The 18,887-nt window shown below is 40.2% G+C and overlaps 2 protein-coding genes across 3 annotated transcripts in view; both read left to right on the top strand.

Annotated features, from left to right (window-relative positions):
• Positions 1-4,064, top strand: part of PPP2R5C (protein phosphatase 2 regulatory subunit B'gamma) — a 77,590-nt gene extending 73,526 nt beyond the window's left edge. For both annotated transcript variants that reach the window (XM_085061354.1, XM_085061355.1), the window contains one exon: positions 1,427-4,064. In XM_085061354.1, coding sequence (XP_084917480.1) covers positions 1,427-1,558 — 132 coding nt within the window. In that variant the 3' untranslated portion in view covers positions 1,559-4,064. The remainder of the gene's footprint in view (positions 1-1,426) is intronic.
• A 4,982-nt stretch (positions 4,065-9,046) lies between these two features.
• Positions 9,047-18,887, top strand: part of DYNC1H1 (dynein cytoplasmic 1 heavy chain 1) — a 43,565-nt gene continuing 33,724 nt past the window's right edge. The window contains exons 1-12 of the mRNA XM_085061353.1: positions 9,047-9,371; positions 11,851-11,938; positions 12,527-12,700; positions 12,908-13,163; positions 14,070-14,256; positions 14,432-14,703; positions 14,813-15,040; positions 15,515-16,591; positions 16,919-17,098; positions 18,010-18,159; positions 18,429-18,575; positions 18,723-18,863. Of these exons, the coding sequence (XP_084917479.1) occupies positions 9,101-9,371; positions 11,851-11,938; positions 12,527-12,700; positions 12,908-13,163; positions 14,070-14,256; positions 14,432-14,703; positions 14,813-15,040; positions 15,515-16,591; positions 16,919-17,098; positions 18,010-18,159; positions 18,429-18,575; positions 18,723-18,863 (3,171 nt within the window). The 5' untranslated portion in view covers positions 9,047-9,100. The remainder of the gene's footprint in view (positions 9,372-11,850; positions 11,939-12,526; positions 12,701-12,907; positions 13,164-14,069; positions 14,257-14,431; positions 14,704-14,812; positions 15,041-15,514; positions 16,592-16,918; positions 17,099-18,009; positions 18,160-18,428; positions 18,576-18,722; positions 18,864-18,887) is intronic.

The raw sequence follows: 18,887 nt of genomic DNA, 5'->3' as shown, positions 1-18,887 counted from the left end.
AGCTGTTAAGAACAAAATTCCCAGTCCCAGCTGCTGGAAGAGTTTGAGGATTTGGGCCAGTGTTATACAATATAAATGCAGAAACAGTAATGTCAGCCCAGACTAAAACCAAGGTCCCTCATCTAGGTCTTACCTTCTTTTCTACAAAGAATTCAGCTTGATGAGCTATAAAGTTCGGGGTTTATACAGCTTCATTGGTAGCGTTCCAGCTGGAAAATGAGTGCATCATATCCCTGTGAATGAGCTTGATTTGCCACCACCCAAAACTGTAAGAAAGGGTGGGGATTTTAAAAAATAACACTAATGGAAAATAAACAAACTGTGAACCAAACAAAATTATGAAACTCGGGTTGAACTCAAGCATTCCTTAGCCATCACTCTAAGTGCACACTTTCTATCTTTTCCTTGGTCAGAAAGTGTGCAAGAAGTGAGATGACTAAAAGATCGTAAGCCAAATTTTCAAAGAAAAATATTGTCCTAGCAGAGCTAATAGAAAGCTTTTAATCAGGAATTCTCATTATTAGAAAAACTAAGCCTGCTAGAGGCTAGGTAAGTTTGGATCACCAGGCAGGAAAAGAATTGATTAAGGATTAGAGTACTGCAGAAAGCAGACTAGGTAGCATTCCTGCATCAGTCTTTGAGAGGACACTGGACAGACAGTTGTATATCCCTTGCTAAATACCATCAGCAGTTGATGTTAGAACAAGAGCTATTACAGTTATCAGTTAAAAGAGAAAAAAGGCCATCAAAATGACAGCTTTGTTTCTTAAATGTCAGAAATAAGAAACTACATAAAGATCTATATAGTTTTAGTGAATAAGGTTTACGACAGAGGTTGGCAATACAGCAGAATGTTCCTAGTGAAGAGGTGATGGACTGACTGAGGAAAGTAGATCAGGAATTCTTTTCCTGTACCAGACTTACGTGAGCATTTTTAGTGACTACTCTGCCACAATAAAATTGGTCCACTGTGACTTACTAACTTGGAATATCAATAAATCAATGGCTAAGTAAAAGCCAGGCAGTTTTTTCATAAGGACTTGTCTATCGAAAAACATGAATAAACAAGCAAATTAGGGTAGATGAGACAGACATGGGAACTATATAAAGACATCATTTCAAAGTTTAAAAATACTTTGATAGGAATATTGTCTGGTTTTGAGAGAGCGTTGGTAAAATGGTAGTACTGTCATGATTGTTAATAGCTTAGAATTTCATAGTTATTTCTAATTTCCCTCTTAGCAAAAAAAATGGTTTTAATACTTGAAACTGTATAGGTTCTGGGATAAAAAGGAGAAAGTATAAAATTTTTTCCATGTTTTTTATTTCTTTTCCTGTAAGTGAACATACTGATGTGCAAGAAGTGCTCTTAAGTAATGTTTAGTAATTAGTATGTTTGGCTTACTTTGTTCTATTTTTATTTCAGGCACAAAAAGATCAGAAAAAAGATCGTCCTCTTGTGCGACGCAAGTCAGAACTGCCTCAGGATATCTATACCATGAAAGCCTTGGAATCACATTGCAGAGCTGATGAATTAATATCACATGATGGGCATTAAACTATTACAGTGAAATATTATTTTGGAGGGAAAGTTTTTTCTGGACTCAGTTCTACAGTAGGACTTACTTTTTTGTGCCATACCAATCAGTTACACACAAAGTCAAAGCTTTCTTCAACCCAGTTCTGTAGGCAATAACTTAATAGAGTATGCAGCTCAAGATTAGTAGTTCAAACAATGGTAAATTACCCAGTTCCATTTGCAGAATATTGGGTTGACTATAATCAAGTGGACACAATTTCCTGGAGGTATTGTCATAGTACCAGCTAGCTGATAACATGCAGTTTTTATAGTTGTGTTTGAGAAGAGAGTTCTATAAAATATTTCCATCTAAATAAGTGAATGACCAATAGTTGGTACTAATGATAAAAGTGGGATTTCAAAAGTAAAATTATTTCAAATAAGTATTCCACTTTTTCTAGGATTTCTCAGCTTTACAGTTGTTTCCACATTATTGCTGTCTTGTAATATACCAGCAGTTTTGAAAATACCGTTATTTTTTCGTATTATAAAATATGGCTTACAAACTGGTAACATTCATGACAATCCTCAGTCATCATTCCTTTCTAAGAATTCTGTAAATTCATTTCTCTTTTACTTAGGGTAAAGATATATATATCTATATATACCACATCCTAATACTTTATGTAGATTTAAAGCCATATCTTCCAGTCTTTAGTGTATAATATGGCACCAGTATTCCAGATATGAACTGGTAGAATTTTTCCTAAAATGAAAATTTGTTTACTATGACTGGGAATAGACTGCATATAAAATTGCATTTTAAGTTTTTTCAAGTCAATAAAATAACTCTTTCACTGGTTTCTCCCTTATCTGAGCTTTTAATACTCAGCATTTTTCTTGGGCTCTAGGAGTTCAATATTCTGTGGCAGATCCTATGTGTGATTTCAGTTGCATCAGTTTTTATCTGAAAGGTGAGCAAAACCTTTCAGGTAACACGACATCATAAGCTTATTAAAAATTTTTTTAAAAAATTAAAAAAAACCAGACTCTTGAATTTCAATCTGCTTCTTTTTAAATGAGTCTAAGAGCTGAGGAGATAGTGACCATAATTTTACCGTGAAGATATTTTTGTTGTTGTTGTAAAGAGCACATGTGCTGCAAATACACCTCACAAGTGAACTGAAAATGCATCTGAGTTGCTGATGATCTTCAAATGCTGCTATATATTCCACAAGATTACTTGCATGTAATGAGCTTTTTGTTGTAGATGGAAAAGCACGGGAGGAAAATCTCTTTAAAAATATAGTGCTTTGTCTTCAATATTTGATTTCTCTCAGGGTGGCCAGTATTTTGACTTACTTATCCTGCTTACAAGCTGTTTGAAATGTGTTCTGCTATTCTAAATGGGTGATTAGTTTCTTTTGTCTCTGGCAGTAACATGATATAACTTAATGTTTAATGTCTTGATGCATAAAGAGATAAAAAACGTGGCTTCTTTAAAAATAGTTTTGTTTTACTTTTTAAGGAAGTATAACATCTCCTGCATCCATAAAAAAAAAGTATTGCTCAAAGCAGACATTCATAGTAACCTTGTGCAGATGTAGTGCCTGCTGTTTGTTGGTTGCATTTACATTCAATTTCCAATATTTGTTACGTTGTCTATTGGAGGAAAATTGTGAGTGGTAAATATTGGCTTACAACTAAATTTAAAGACCAACCCAACCTATAAGTGGAATGTCCACTGTGTCTGAAAACATTTCCTGTAAAACTTGAAAAAGAATATGCTTTACCATTAGGATAAACTATATGAAAACAGTTTAAAGATGCCTTCTACTTTTGAGGGAAAAAGGGTGCTTTTTTAATTGTGCAAAGCAACGTCTATGTATTTTGATATACCATTGTTTGAACTTCCATCTTTAGCTGGTAGATTATCAGTTACCTTTGATTTTGGGTGTTCAGTATGTTTGTGCAAGAGATTGCTGAAAGGAATTATTCTTATGTTACCCAAGGGGGAAAAAAACCCAACTGTATATCAATGTTTGATTGATTGTGTGATACTCAATGTATAAGAACATCTTTCACTGTCTAGATTTTATTTTTATTCTTTATTGAAGATAAACACTCACCAAAAGGGAAGTATTGTGGTAATTTAGAGGCTTCAAGTTCTCTATAAAAACATATTTGAAGTTTTGGGCCACTGAACCATTTGCTTAGGCAATATTCCAAAATCTTATCACCACTAATGGTTTAGCATGTTTATTATCAATACTTATATACTTCATATAATCTTGTACTAAACAATCTAAAACTAATACATCCAAAATAAAAAGAAAAATTAAAGTAGAATTTTGGTGACTGTTGTTCTTCATAAAGTTCTGTCTGACACCTTCCCCCGTTTTCCAAAATTACACCTGTACATCAGGAATGTCAAAAGTAATATTACAAGTGTCTTTTTAGTGTGGCTTTAGTATGGCTTCATTTTAATATTGTACATACATTGTACCTTGTTTTATGGTAATAAGTAATAAAAATGTAGACTTCATATTTTGTACAGAATCGTCCTATGTACAGAATAAAAAGTTCCTAGAAACAGCAAAAATAGGTAAGTGGCACAATTATTTTTCATTAGACAATATCTGTAACATTATACGTTAGTGGAATGTTAAGTTCAAATGTACCTACATATTTTTTAACATTTTGTAATTCAATTTTTTGTTCTGGCATTGTTTCTGAAGAACTTCATACACCTGCCATTTAATATGCTTTTATCTAATTTTAAAACTTAAAAAAAAAAGGTGTATTATATGGACAAATAAAGAACATGTGAATTTTACTTGCTCATTATGAAACTAAATTTAACACAGGGTGTTTGGGGGTGTGTTCAGGTTATCACTGTTAGCAGAATCAGCTGTACAAATTAAAATAACTTCATAAATTTCACAAAAGCAGGAAAAAAATATAGAAAGGCCATTAGTAAAAAAAAAAAAAAAAGGGAATATCTGACATTCAGTAGAAGAAGCAGCCTTTACTTGTAGGAAAGCAATCAGTACTAAAAGGAATTTGGTAATACTTCAATCTCCAAATATGAAAAATGCACCTTTCATACCATAGTATTTTCCCCTGTAACACGTCTGTATTAACAGGCTTCAAGCAGAGTATCCATAAAATCTGGGATTATAGTGTGGTAGGAGATACATGATCAGGGGCAAGGATGTAGGGAAGAACTTAAGTCTGCAGTGGGAGTTGTCTTCCCTCTGCAATCCATGAAAGTCTTCAAAATCTGAGGAAATGGCTCACATAAAGCTGACATTCAATAACTAGGGGAGTTGGAAGGGGAGTTCGAGGGGGTTGAGCCTGGGATCAAGAACTGACTACTGACATGAGTTATAAATGTGAGATTGGAGTTACAAATTAGGTCTTTGTGTAGTGAAAGAAGCGGTTTTCTGCATAAGCTCAGTAGTAAACCCATCAAATCATGAATGAAAAATGAGGTATTGAAACAACTGAGGATCCCATTATTCACTTTAGGAAATCAGGTTAAATATGTCTCAAAATATAGTGTTTTAAAATACAGACAGCAATGACATTTTTTCCATATAAATACCTTTGTGAGTTGCAAGCATGTCCAGGAAGTGACCTTTAATCCTTTCCATCTAAGGGAATTAGGCTCAGGTGCTTTGACCAACAGCCTTTTTTGACGTTGCTTTCATGGTTTGGCTTTGTAGAATTGGAAAGGAAGGTGCTGGTATACTATATATTGCTCGTGTTTGGAGATGTTTGTTTGCTTTATGCACCTCACAAATGTACTTAGAGGAGATACCTATGATTTCAGGTGATCCCAGTCTTCTGCATCCTTTTATGAGCCACTCATCTAAAAGTGGAGCACTTCTGCTCCTTGGATCTTACCCTTCCTGTGTGCAGTGATTGTGGAGACTCTGACTGTGTATAGCTAATTAAGAAATGCCATTCTAATTACAACCTGTCTCCCTGGATTACAGTCTCGTTTCTATGAGGGGACATGGCTTGAGCTGTCTTTATGAAATAAAACTTTGATGTAGTTAAACATTTTATATGAAGAAATTCCCAAGGGAGAATTTACTGTGGAGCTAAAGAAGGCAGTGCATTATTCCTCCCTCACCTAATTGAAGAGCAGCATGACTGCAGCTGGCTGTCCGTGGAGCCAGGCATACAGAGACTGCGTTCATTCCTGCCCATGAGGTCTGCACACACACACACAAATGAAGGTGTGTATGCAGTGACCCTGTGGTGCTGAGGGGAGAGGGCAGTCACATAATGCCTTGAGCTATTTTAGCTGTTTTTGTGATCCAGAAAACCACACTGAGAGGGTTTATGTTAGCATGAAGACCTTGCCATTGTAATTTTTCTAGTACGCTCAGTGTAGAGTTAAACATGCAAGAGGATTAGAGATGGGAAAGCAAGTTATTTGCAATAATGTTTACTTGTTGGAGTTTTTTCCTTCATTTTTGGTCTCAAATATTACCAAATTAAGTATAGGAAAAATCCTTCCCCCCCCCAACGTCGTTTCTTTTATAACTTGTGAGAAAGGTTTTCTTTCTACATAGATTTTATGGCATTTGCCTAGGTCTTGTGTCTTGACAAGTCCTGTTCTCTTTATGATTCTCTGAAATACATGTCTTTAATTAAATTATAAGGGAAATGTGTCATATGGGCAATCTTGTCCTTTGGGTGGCTGATTTGTGTGGCTTCTCACACCTGTAAGAAGGGCCAGGTCTTTTGTGTGCCCAAGAAAAGAACATCCATAATTAACTAGAGCCAGATCAAGGCAAACTATTTTTCACCCTGACTGAGCAAGCTAAAGCCACTTCTGTCTCTAGGCTTAAACTGCACAAGAGAACTTGTGTAAAATTTAGTTTATCTTGCCTCTGTTTCAATTTCCTTTAATTTGCATCTTCCTCCTGCTCCCCATGGAATAATAGATAAGGCTGAAGTGATTGAACGAATACAAAGTCTCTACACTGGCTTTTTGCTTGGAAGTAGCCTAACAGATACTGGAATTCAAGACTTGTTGCACATGGAGCATTTCTGATTCAAAAACATACAGTAAGATGAGACTTGAGGGTTTTTTGGCCCTACTTTCTCTTCAAGTCAGCAGCAATATATATTAAATGTTTGCTTGAATTCTAATTTCCCATCCCTGTCCTGCATTTTTCTCCTTACTCCCTTAGTTTCCTTATTTGTACTTTTTCCTGGCAACAGTTTTACAGCAATGAAATATTGTATCTTGCTTTTGAAGCTGCAAAAATGCTGAGGCAGTTGGGAGCAGCAGATGATGAGTGCTCCAGAAGAAGGAGCATGCCAGTACTTGGAACCATCATTGCTTGAGCTCACCTCCAAAGAGATGCCAAGTTACACTTGAGACTTATCTAGATTCCCTAGGAGTGTTATCAACACTCTTTTAATGAACACCTTGAAGTCCAGAATGTTAATTTAACCTGTGTTAAATAGCTAATTGTCCCCGCATTGGAAAGCCATCAGCCAAGACCAGATACGGGCTAGCCTTGGTGGACTTCAGACAGCCTAGCAAAGTTAGCCCTTTTTTTTAATATGAAACACAGCTCTAAAACAACCTGTCTGGAGAAGAATTACAAGGTGTGAGCAAACTAGACTTTGGAAAATTGAAATAGGTGAGTGTTGTATTAAACACTGTCTCAGTAACTATTCTGCGAATACAATACTCAGATAGGTATCTACTGCTATTTTTCTACATCAAAAATAAAATTTACCTTTCTAAGGAGGGGAGGGGTTTAAATAGGTTTGATTAATTAAAAAAAAAATGCACCTCTGTTAATTCCGGTGCTTGCAGTTGAAACTTTGTTGCTGAACAAATAATTTTTCTTCCAGACAAGAATTCTTGAGATTTTTATAATTTAAAAATATCTGTTTTTTCAACGTTAAACTGGCTTCCTAAACCCTTTAGGAGTCTGCCTGAGCATGGCATGCTTTTCCCTTGGTACAAATGGAGAAGTTGGGATATGTGTGTTGGCATTCCAGATTTTCTAGTGTCATAGCTGGACACACATGCTTTAATGCTGACTTATTCTTGTGTAGAGGCTTACATATCAGGTCTTCCTTTGCCAGGCAGGATATTCCACCCCAGCTTCCTTACTTCTTGGGCAGTAGATCTGAACAGATCCTGGGCCTGGGGGTCTGCATTTCCCTGTGTATCTATTGAGGAGATGCATGGGAGGTTCAGAGGCGGTTTTGGTTGGTTTGCTTTTCTTTTGGGGGCAACATTCCCTATTCTACCTCCATATCAGCAAAAACTGGAGTTTCAGTCTGTGGGTCACCCACCAGCCCTAGTGTACTTCTGGGGAGTCAGGGGAGTTGCTTTGGAACTTCACTGTTCCCTCCCCCCTCCCAGACACATCCAGATGCCAGCCAGGACAGAGGGGACTAGTTTGGGCAAGGAGGAACAGGATTGTCCATCTCGGCAGCAGCAAATTAAACTCATCTAATACCTTAATCAGTCAAACATACACTGGGATGTAGCAGGTGTAAAAAAATCTTTCAGAATTTTTAAAAACCAGATTCTTAAATTCTTTAATTTTTAATTAAAATCCCTTTTCTCACTGATGTGCCTTTAGTCCCTGTCTTCTTTTATGTCCTTTGGTCTTGGGAAGCTGTCTCACAAAAGACTGGGATTAATGGTTTGAGTGCCAGATTCATTAAACTAATTAGCACAGCTGGGCTGGGTACATAAAGAACCCAAGATACTTTACTGAAGAGCCTTGCAGTTGGCCTATTGCTTTCTTCACGGGAATATGTCATTTTTGCCCTCTGACCTTAAGGCTTCTGCGTTAATTTTTCACATTAAATAATTTTTTTTTTTTTTCCTCTGGACCAATGAGCCTCGGGCCTGCTTTATCTTCCGGGTCACAGGGCAGCAGCACAACTCATCTCGCCTGGGTGCTGCTGCCAGGGCTCAGGGCGGGGAGGATTTTGCCTTCCCCTTCCTGCTCACATCCTGTGCTCTCCTTCCACAATAAATCACTCTGATGAGACCCTTGAGGGTTTCCTGAGGGGAACGCTCCAGTAACCGAAGGGATCTTAAAGACGGAGAAGGGCTTTTTACAAGAACATGTAGTGACAGAACAAGGGGGAATGGATTCAAACGGAAAGAGAATAGGTTCAGATTAGGCACTAGGGGGAAGTTCTTTACAATGGCGAAGCACTGGAACGGGCTGCCCAGAGAAGCTGTGGACGCCCAATCCCTGACAGTGCTCTAGGCCACGTTGGATGGGACCCTGAGCAACCTGGTCTAGTGTTCCTGCCTATGGCAGGCGCGGTGGAACTGGGTTATTTTTAAGGTCTCTTCCAAGCTAAACCGCTCTATGACTGTACGAATGGGCGGTGGGGGGAAGCTGCAGCCGCCGGGCGGGGCGGGGCGGGGCGGGGCGGGGCGGGGCGGGCTGCCCGTCCCAGGCTCCCCCGCGGCACGGCGCGGCCGGGCGGGGCTGGCGGCGCGGCGGGCGGGCACAGCCGGGGCGCGGTCGGGCGGGCGGAGCACGGCGCCGGCCGGTGTCCCTCTGCCTCGGCATGTCTGACTCCGGCGGCGGCGGGGGCGGCGGCCCCGGCGGCGAGGAAGGCGGCATGGAGGTGTCGGGCTCGGCGGTGCAGAATGTGGCCGACGTGTCCGTGCTGCAGAAACACCTGCGCAAGCTGGTGCCGCTGCTGCTGGAGGATGGCGGCGAGGCGCCCGCGGCGCTGGAAGCGGCGCTGGAGGAGAAGGGCGCCCTGGAGCATATGCGCAAGTTCCTCTCCGACCCGCAGGTGCACACGGTGCTGGTGGAGCGCTCCACGCTCAAAGGTGAGGCGGGAGCGGGGCCGCCGCGGTGGCAAAATGGCCGCTGCCGGCCGCAGCCGCCGCCCTGCCGCGGGTGGGAGGGGCGCGCCTCCGCCGCTCCGCGCTCCGCCTCAGCGCGGCCCGGCCGGGAGGGGCTGCGCCGGGAGCCGCGGGCTCGGTGTCGGCTGGCTTCCCCCGCCCGGCCCGGCTTTTCCCGCCGCCTTTGTTCCTGGCCCGGGCGGGTGCGCGGCGGGGCGGTGGGCTGGCTGTGGGCGCCGATCCGGGCGTGCTGCGGTCGCGGCCGGTCCTGCTTGGCACGGAAAGTGCTCCGTCAGCCGGCCGTGGCACCGCGCCTGGGCAGCCGGGCTGCGGGAGGAGTGACCTCCCGGGCGAGGCACATCGCCTCTCTGGTACAGAACAAAAGCGCCAAAACCCCGAGTAAAGGGGGAAAAAATACCCCCATCCTGAATCGAGCTGTAAAAAGCGTCGTTTCATGGTTAATTCGCGAGTTCCCGTGGTTGACAAGCGCAGATGTGGAGCTTGCCGTGCCTTTGTTCAGTTATCAAAGCCTGGTCGCCGTGCTGCTTGTGCTCGGAACCCATCAAATGCTGCAGGAAATACTGCACCTAAGCAGTGTAACAAATAACTCTGGCTTGGGTGGCTTTGTTATTTATTCACATGCTGTTCACATGCTGCTGTTACTATTTATCTTGAAAATTGCTTGTCAACAAATCTGTTGGTAAATAGGCTCTTGCTGTTACAGAATGCAGCCTAATGAACAGTGACAAAATACAGCTCGGTTTCATCAATAATGCAGGCTTTTACTGTTAAACAAGCCCCTACAGTCTGTAAATGGCTACCTGCCTCCCAGCATGAGCTTGCAGAATTCTGTTGAGCTTGAGGATCTCTGCTAGTGTGCTGGTGGTTCTGTTCCTGTATATATCAAATCCTAATAAAGGCATACTTCATATTGCATTATTTAACATGTGAGCAGAAACAGTTTAACATCCTGATACATGCCCTACAGTTGATGCACACAGAGGGAAACATCAAGAAGATTCTTCCATTCACTCTCTATTTATTGTATACTTAAGATGCTGCTTAACAATACCATCTTTGTTTATGTTTTGCCTGTTTCCACTGATTATCCTCCTCCTTACCCTTCCAAAGTCTGAGATGTCCTTTTTAGCAGGGTTAATTTTCTAGAAGAGAACAAAAGAACAGTTGTCTTTATGAATTCATGATACAGTGTTTAAAAAGATTTAAAGAAAACCATTTAATATTAATGCAGATTATTTCAGCATTTATGCCTAGCTAATGAGGATGGTTGTCCCTAGTTCAGGTTGGAAGTAATAAAACATAGGGGTGATTAGTTATCTCCAGGCTCGTGGTATTGATAATATTTTATATATATGTGGTTAAAAAGAAATGGAGAGACTCATTGCATGTTTCAGAAGCTAAATACTAATTTATGATGTGCAGAGACCATTTCTGTACATGTCTTCTGGTTTAATAGCAGTTACTTGGGCAGAGTGGATTTTATAATTGACAGCCAGTGTTCAGACTTAACAGATCAGAAACCTCCAGCAGCATATGGAGAGTTTTTCGCTGACACTATTAAAAACAGTGTTATATTGAAGCTTGTGCATGGACTACCTACTGTTAAGTAGATTATTGATTACAAGTACAATAAAACAGAAACCATATTTCTGTATAATGAACGCTGCTCTCTGGTATCAGCAGCTCCCCAGCCTGCCAACAGCTCTCATATGGGTTCCTGTAGTCTCTAGTGCAGTGTTGCTCTGTGAGCAGGCTTCTGTTGCTTGGGATCACAAATGTGACACCCTGAGGCTGAATCTCCTAAGGGCTGAATGAAATCAGAGCAGGACAGAGTCTGCTGTAATGTGTCCAGTCAGAGTGTGTCCCCCAACAGGGAGTAACCTTCTGCACTGAAATCACTGCATTGCAGCACGACTGCCTGCATCCCCAGCAATTACATCATCTCTGATGCACTGGTTGTGCTAATGCCTGAGTACTTCCCGTGGCTTGGCTTTTTGTTCTGTCAGGAGATTTTTTTTTTGTTCAGAGACTTTATTTCCAAACCATTTTCAAAGCAGAGGTCTGAAAATACAAAGCCAGCTTTGAAAGGAAAAAACAGCTGTTTAATGTTCTCACTGAAGCATAGTTGTCCTGGCAACATAGCTATGCAAATAAATGCACATTCTGTATTGCAGATTTCTCTCAGAATGTGAGTTATAATTCACTTACAGTAATGTTTTATTGCTTTTTATAGCAACCTAAATCTTAAAGGAGTTTTGTTACAAGACAGTGAACCCATTCTGAATCTGAGAGATATTGCAAAGCTACATTTGACCTAATTTTGTTAATTAAGTTTGAGTGGAACTTAAAGGTTAGAAAATAGTCTGGTGGCAGAAGGTGGTTGAGAAAGAGTGGCAGATGGATTAGAAATTAAGTATTTCTTACATACTGTATTTTTTTGCAGAGGATGTGGGAGATGAAGGAGAAGAGGAAAAAGAGTTCATTTCCTACAGTATCAGCACTGACATTCATTATGGAATAAAGTCAAACAGGTGAATTAGTAAAATAGATCTTGACATTTCTACTCTGTGTATGTAAAACCTGCATAAGCAGATTTACCTACTTTACCTGCAGATTTACCTCTGATTTACCTAGTGCTTTCATGCAGTGTTTTTATTCAAATAGGGCAATTGCTTTTCAGGTAGAGGGTCTGATAAAAAAGGGTGTGTCACAAGGAAAGGAGTGGACCTAGGACTTCTAGCTCTGAGGTTAAAGAAACAAAAGTTTTGTTAATTTTGGCCTGCATGTAACTGTAACAAACACAACTTTGGTTCAATATTCTTTGGTTATGTCTGATTCCTACATATTTGTCACTTATCTTGAGGCATATTTGACTCTGTAATATGTGTGTCTCTTTAGTGTGCCCTTCAGAGTCCTGATTGTTAGCTCAGTTTGGCTGATTGCTGAACTGTAAAGATGCATTTATTTGGAAGACTTGTATTCAAGTCTCTTGAAACAAAGATTTATGAAGTATGATGATACAGGTTATCATTTGACTCCTAAATTTGCAGTCAGATTAAAGCTATTCTGTCACTTAATTTTCAGATGATTAGTTAATAACTCTCTTCTCTGCTCCATAGCCTGGCGTTCATTAAACGTACAGCAGTGATTGATGCCGACAAACCAGTGTCTTCTCAGCTCAGAGTGCTCACTCTCAGTGAAGATTCTCCATATGAAACATTGCACTCTTTCATTAGCAATGCTGTTGCTCCCTTTTTCAAGTCCTATATCCGAGAATCTGGCAAAGCAGACAGGTAATTCAGTATAAATACTGCATTTCTGTGCTAATGAACTGAAGTGTTTAATGATTTTTAAAAAAACCCAAACAGCAGTGACTTTTCAAGGTGAATCATGTGAATTTTTTAAGCACACAGTTGCATATGATGCTGTTGCTGACACTGGGGAAACAGTTCAGATGATGTAAACGTGTTGTGTATGGTTTTTCATCTGTGCTTTTTCAGGGATGGAGATAAGATGGCTCCCTCAGTTGAGAAAAAGATTGCAGAACTTGAAATGGGCCTCTTGCATTTGCAGCAGAATATTGAAATTCCAGAGATCAGTCTGCCAATTCATGCCACCATTACTAATGTTGCCAAGCAGTGCTATGAACGTGGAGAAAAACCAAAGGTTACTGATTTTGGTGAGAAGGCTGAGGATCCATTGTTCCTCAATCAGTTACAATCTGGGGTCAACCGCTGGATTAGAGAAATACAAAAGGTAACCAAATAAAGAACCAAATAAAGGTGGGGGAAAGCAACTAAATAATAAGAGCTTCTGTGTAGTACTGTGTATCTTCTTCACAGTTTAACTGGTAAAATGCTGCTTCATGCAGGAGACTCTGAAAATCTGAGACCAGGTTTCTAAGTCACCAGAGACACTGGACTAAATTAGGCTAAGTTTAGTCCAAATTTTGAATCTAGTCTAAATTGTTCTACAGATAGCCAAGAGTATGACTATTTTATACATACTGTAATAGACTTAAGTAACTGGCAGTAACCCTGTGAATTTTGTATCTATTCTTCAAATCTTTACAGCAGATTGAAAGAAACACATCTTACTGGCTTGTTTTGTTATTTGCCCCCAGTACATCCACAACCACTTCACAGTGGTTGCTCCAGCACTGCTTTATAATCTCATACTTCTTCCTCTTACTTTTCAAAAGAACTACTGTTCTGCTGGTGTTACTCAAAAACAGCATCTCAGATACTACCCTGGCTTTTTTACCTCTGTGTGCACAAAGTAAAAAGTGCTCATGGAACAGTGTTGCTTTTTCTTACTTGAGAGCACAAAAATTTGTTACCTTGCCTGGCTGTCTGCTATTAATTAGAATACAGACACTGCTCAAGAAAGTGGGTAGGTGACATTTTCATGCTATTGCTGAAGATACTACATGAGAGTCCTAAAACCAACCTTTAGGATCTCTGGAATTAAACTTTGTCACATGTTGCATGCAGTTCCTACACTTTTCAAACAATGAGTGCCAAAACTGTCTGAGGTTGGATTATTAAAACCTAGCAGTTGTTGTATGTTTCAATAATATTTATAACAGCAAGTTTTTACAGTTGAAGCTTATAAATTAAATGTTTTTCTCCCTCCTTTCTCTTTCTCTCCATTACTTTGAAGGTGACCAAATTAGACCGAGATCCTGCATCAGGCACTGCATTACAGGAGATAAGCTTCTGGTTAAATTTGGAACGGGCTCTGTACCGCATTCAGGAAAAACGTGAAAGCCCAGAAGTTCTGCTGACTCTGGACATTCTGAAACATGGCAAACGTTTTCATGCAACTGTCAGCTTTGATACAGACACAGGTAAAATACCTGTTCAATAACATTTTCCTCAAATGCCCTACAGAATTAAAGCTGTTACAAAACTTGAACATTGTGGGACAAAGAACAATGCTATTTAGAGAAACCTTAGACTAGTTACAGATAGAGATTTTGGTTAATGGAATGAAAAGTTATATTCAAAATTTTTTCCATTTAGGTCTGAAACAGGCGCTGGAAACTGTGAATGACTATAATCCACTGATGAAAGACTTTCCACTGAATGACTTGCTGTCTGCTACTGAGCTGGACAAAATAAGGCAGGCCCTTGTTGCAATATTTACCCATTTGAGAAAAATCAGGAACACAAAATACCCAATTCAAAGGGCATTGCGTTTAGTGGAGGCTATTTCAAGAGATCTGAGCTCTCAGCTGCTTAAAGTGTTGGGAACCAGAAAACTGATGCATGTTGCCTATGAAGAATTTGAAAAGGTGTGTTCATGGCTTCGTTATACTGGTTGCTGTATTTTTGCATTGGACAGTGACTTTCAGGAACCATTTAATTTGTGAGCTAAAGTTCCTATTCTAAAACTTTTTTCAGGTAATGGTTGCCTGCTTTGAAGTATTCCAAACCTGGGATGATGAATATGAGAAGTTACAAGTTCTGCTGAGAGATATTGTGAAAAGAAAAAGGGAAGAGAACCTGAAGATGGTGTGGCGCATCAATCCTGCTCACAGGAAGCTCCAGAGTCGTCTTGATCAAATGAGAAAATTCAGGCGGCAGCATGAGCAGCTGAGGGCAGTCATTGTGAGAGTGTTGCGACCTCAGGTAATCTTGGTTGTTACCAAACAAAATCTGTGTGGCTTCTTCCAAGACTGTTACTATTATTTGAAGTTACCAACTCAAATATAATGTATCTGCTTCCAAAACCAGTTTAGTTTTGAACCCTTGCTAATAGGCTTAGCTTTAATTCTGACTTACATTGCATAATTCATGCTCATGTTAATAAACACAGCAAGTCTAGACATAACACAGAGGAGATTAATAAGTGTTTAAATCCTTGAACTTGGCTAAACCACAGTGGAAAATGAGATTATGTTGCACAGTAATGGAAGTTTGTAAACTAACTGTGTTGGCCTCTTCCTGCTGGAAGTTAAATCTGAAGTGTGACCGAATGTTTGTTAAGAATTTGTCACTGATTGATAGGGGGCTTTTGCAATATTTTTTAGGACTAACTGCATTTTACTACTTCTAGGGGATGTTTTGAAGTATCCAACTCACTAAACTGTGATTCTAATGTAGGTAACTGCTGTTGCCCAGCAAAATCAAGGAGAGGTACCTGAACCACAGGATATGAAAGTAGCCGAAGTCCTTTTTGATGCTGCAGATGCTAATGCAATTGAAGAAGTCAATCTTGCTTATGAGAATGTTAAGGAAGTAGATGGATTAGATGTTTCCAAAGAAGGTACAGAAGCCTGGGAGGCAGCAATGAAGCGCTATGATGAAAGAATTGATAGAGTTGAAACAAGAATAACAGCCCGTTTGAGAGACCAGCTCGGTACGGCAAAGAACGCCAATGAAATGTTCAGGATCTTCTCCCGGTTCAACGCCTTGTTTGTCAGACCTCACATTCGTGGTGCCATTCGTGAGTACCAAACACAATTGATCCAGCGTGTGAAGGATGATATTGAGTCTCTTCACGACAAATTTAAAGTACAATACCCACAGAGTCAAGCTTGTAAAATGAGTCATGTTCGTGACTTGCCTCCTGTGTCTGGGTCTATAATTTGGGCAAAGCAGATTGACAGGCAGCTCACTGCTTACATGAAGCGTGTGGAGGACGTCCTTGGCAAAGGCTGGGAGAACCATGTAGAAGGTCAGAAGCTAAAGCAGGATGGAGATAGCTTCCGCATGAAGCTCAACACTCAGGAGATCTTCGATGACTGGGCAAGAAAAGTTCAGCAACGCAACCTTGGTGTGTCTGGTCGCATATTCACCATCGAGAGCACTCGTGTTCGAGGTCGAACTGGAAATGTCCTCAAACTGAAAGTCAACTTTCTCCCAGAAATAATTACACTTTCAAAAGAAGTCCGAAACCTGAAGTGGCTTGGTTTCCGTGTGCCACTGGCAATTGTCAACAAAGCTCACCAAGCAAACCAGCTCTATCCATTTGCTATTTCTCTCATCGAAAGTGTGCGCACATACGAGCGAACATGTGAGAAAGTAGAAGAGCGTAATACTATCTCACTGCTGGTCGCTGGCTTGAAGAAAGAAGTGCAGGCTTTGATTGCAGAGGGAATTGCCCTGGTGTGGGAATCATACAAACTTGATCCGTATGTACAGCGCTTGGCCGAGACTGTCTTCAGTTTCCAGGAAAAGGTTTGTCTTGTCTTTCAAATTCTGCAAAATTTTTACATTTATACTTCAGTAACGTGTGGTTATGCAAAAGTGGAGTTGGATAGCTGAGAACCAGTTCTGCAGCACTTGGTTTAAGTAGCTGATTGAGTCAGCACAAATTGGCCAACTGAATGGATCTTTTAGTACTGCTAAAATTGATTTTAGCTGAATTGTTTTTATTTGATATTGCTAAAATTGATTGATTGCTGCATCCAAATAAAGATACAAGATTAATCATTACTGAATAATTATTGTTTCCTTGATCTAACCTGTCAAACTCAACATCCCATTTTTCCTAAACTATCTTAGGTGGATGATCTGCTCATTATTGAAGAGAAGATAGACCTGGAAGTGAGATCATTGGAAACATGCATGTATGATCACAAAACTTTCTCCGAAATCTTGAACAGAGTTCAGAAAGCTGTGGATGACTTAAATCTTCATTCATACTCAAATCTGCCAATCTGGGTCAATAAATTGGATATGGAGGTAGGTTTGACATATTTAGAGGAAACATTTTATTCAAGTGCAAAATGTATTTCGATTATTCTCCTTATAGTTACCTGAGGGAAAATTAGCATTCCCTGAAAATTACAATGCATTTTTGGTATGCAGAAGATGCAAGACATGTGGAGTTGGGGTTTTTTTGTTGTTTTTTTTTTCTGCTGTTGACTTTTGGGGTCAGTTAATTCTAAGGGAGTTTTGTCTTTTGAAGAAAAAAAGTTTGATACAGCTTGACTGCCTAGAAGGTGCTGGGGAGCAATGTTGATGAAGGATAGTAGAAATTTGCTATCCTGGTAGCAAAGACTTGTTGCCATCAGATTGTTTGGTTCTGCCTGTTAATCAGGTTATTGGTGACTAGGCAAACTTCAGTGCAGTTAAAATTGTTTAATTTCATTAAAGTCCATGAGGATCAGGAGAAGCTTTGAATTATATTCAGTGAAAATTTAACAAAAGTCCTAAACCTCTTTAATCATAGCATGGTTTGGGTTGGTTACAGCCCCCGTGCCATGGGCAGTGATGCCACTGCTTCAGTAGCTCAAAGCCCCATCCAGCTTGGCCTTGAACACTTCTAGGGATGGGACATCCAGAACTTCTCTGGGCAACCTGTTCCAGTGCCCCACCACCCTCACAGTGGAGAATTTCTTCCTAATACCTAATCTGAACTTCCTCTCTTTCAATTTAAAATCATTATTCCCTGTCTTATTGCTACAAGCCCTAGTAAATAGTCCCTCTCCAGCTCTCTTGTAAGCCCTTTCTGGTGCTAGAGTAGCTTATTAAATGAGCACTTGGTTCTTTGAGGTGCTAGTAGTGTGCCTGGTGTCAGAATATATTGATAGTGGGAATCTTCATGCAGTGAATATGCAGGTTTTTCCTCCACTGTGCCTCATTTTCTTTAGATTGAAAGAATCCTGGGTGTTCGTTTGCAAGCTGGACTGAGGGCCTGGACCCAGGTTCTTCTGGGACAAGCAGATGACAAAGCAGAGGTTGACATGGATACAGATGCTCCTCAAGTCAGCCATAAGCCTGGTGGTGAACCCAAGATCAAAGTAAGTTTTCCTGTGGGGTTTTATTTTTGCATTGGATTTTGTAGGTTGTTTGTTTGGGTTTTTTTCGTATTGTCAATTAAATAATGCAGAAGTTATTTCTGAGGCTTTTATGGGAGATAAATATTTCTTCTTCATCTGTTTTTAGAGAAGTATTTTCCTCTTCACATTTAAGTGCAAGTTGATTTTTCAAAAGTGCTTGATGTCCAAAACTGTTGCCTATATGTAGCAGTATCTGCCAGTAAAACTGGGTGTTTTTCCTGTTTCTGCAGAACATTGTACATGAGCTAAGAATAACCAACCAGGTGATATACTTGAATCCACCAATTGAAGACTGTAGGTACAAACTTTACCAAGAAATGTTTTCTTGGAAGATGGTAGTCCTGTCCCTGCCAAGAATTCAAAGTCAGAGATACCAGGTAAGTGTAATGAAGGTGTAGCTAAGTCTGAGCAATTGTTTTCACTTAGTAATTAATTTTCCTTAATGTGTTAATGTGTTGCTCTAAAACCAAACCTGAGTGCTCTGGAAATTCGTGTATATCACAAGTATAACTTGTGATTCTTAGGTTGGAGTGCATTATGAGCTGTCTGAGGAGGAGAAATTCTATCGTAATGCATTGACAAGGATGCCTGATGGCCCTGCAGCTCTGGAGGAGTCATACTCAGCTGTCATGGGAATTGTGACTGAAGTGGAGCAGTATGTCAAGGTAGGAGGCTGACAGGATATAGTG

Source organism: Lichenostomus cassidix, chromosome 5, assembly GCF_008360975.1.
Source record: "Lichenostomus cassidix isolate B80296 chromosome 5, HeHo_3.0, whole genome shotgun sequence".
Lineage (NCBI taxonomy): Eukaryota > Metazoa > Chordata > Aves > Passeriformes > Meliphagidae > Lichenostomus > Lichenostomus cassidix.
This window is presented reverse-complemented; position numbering and strand designations above follow the sequence as displayed.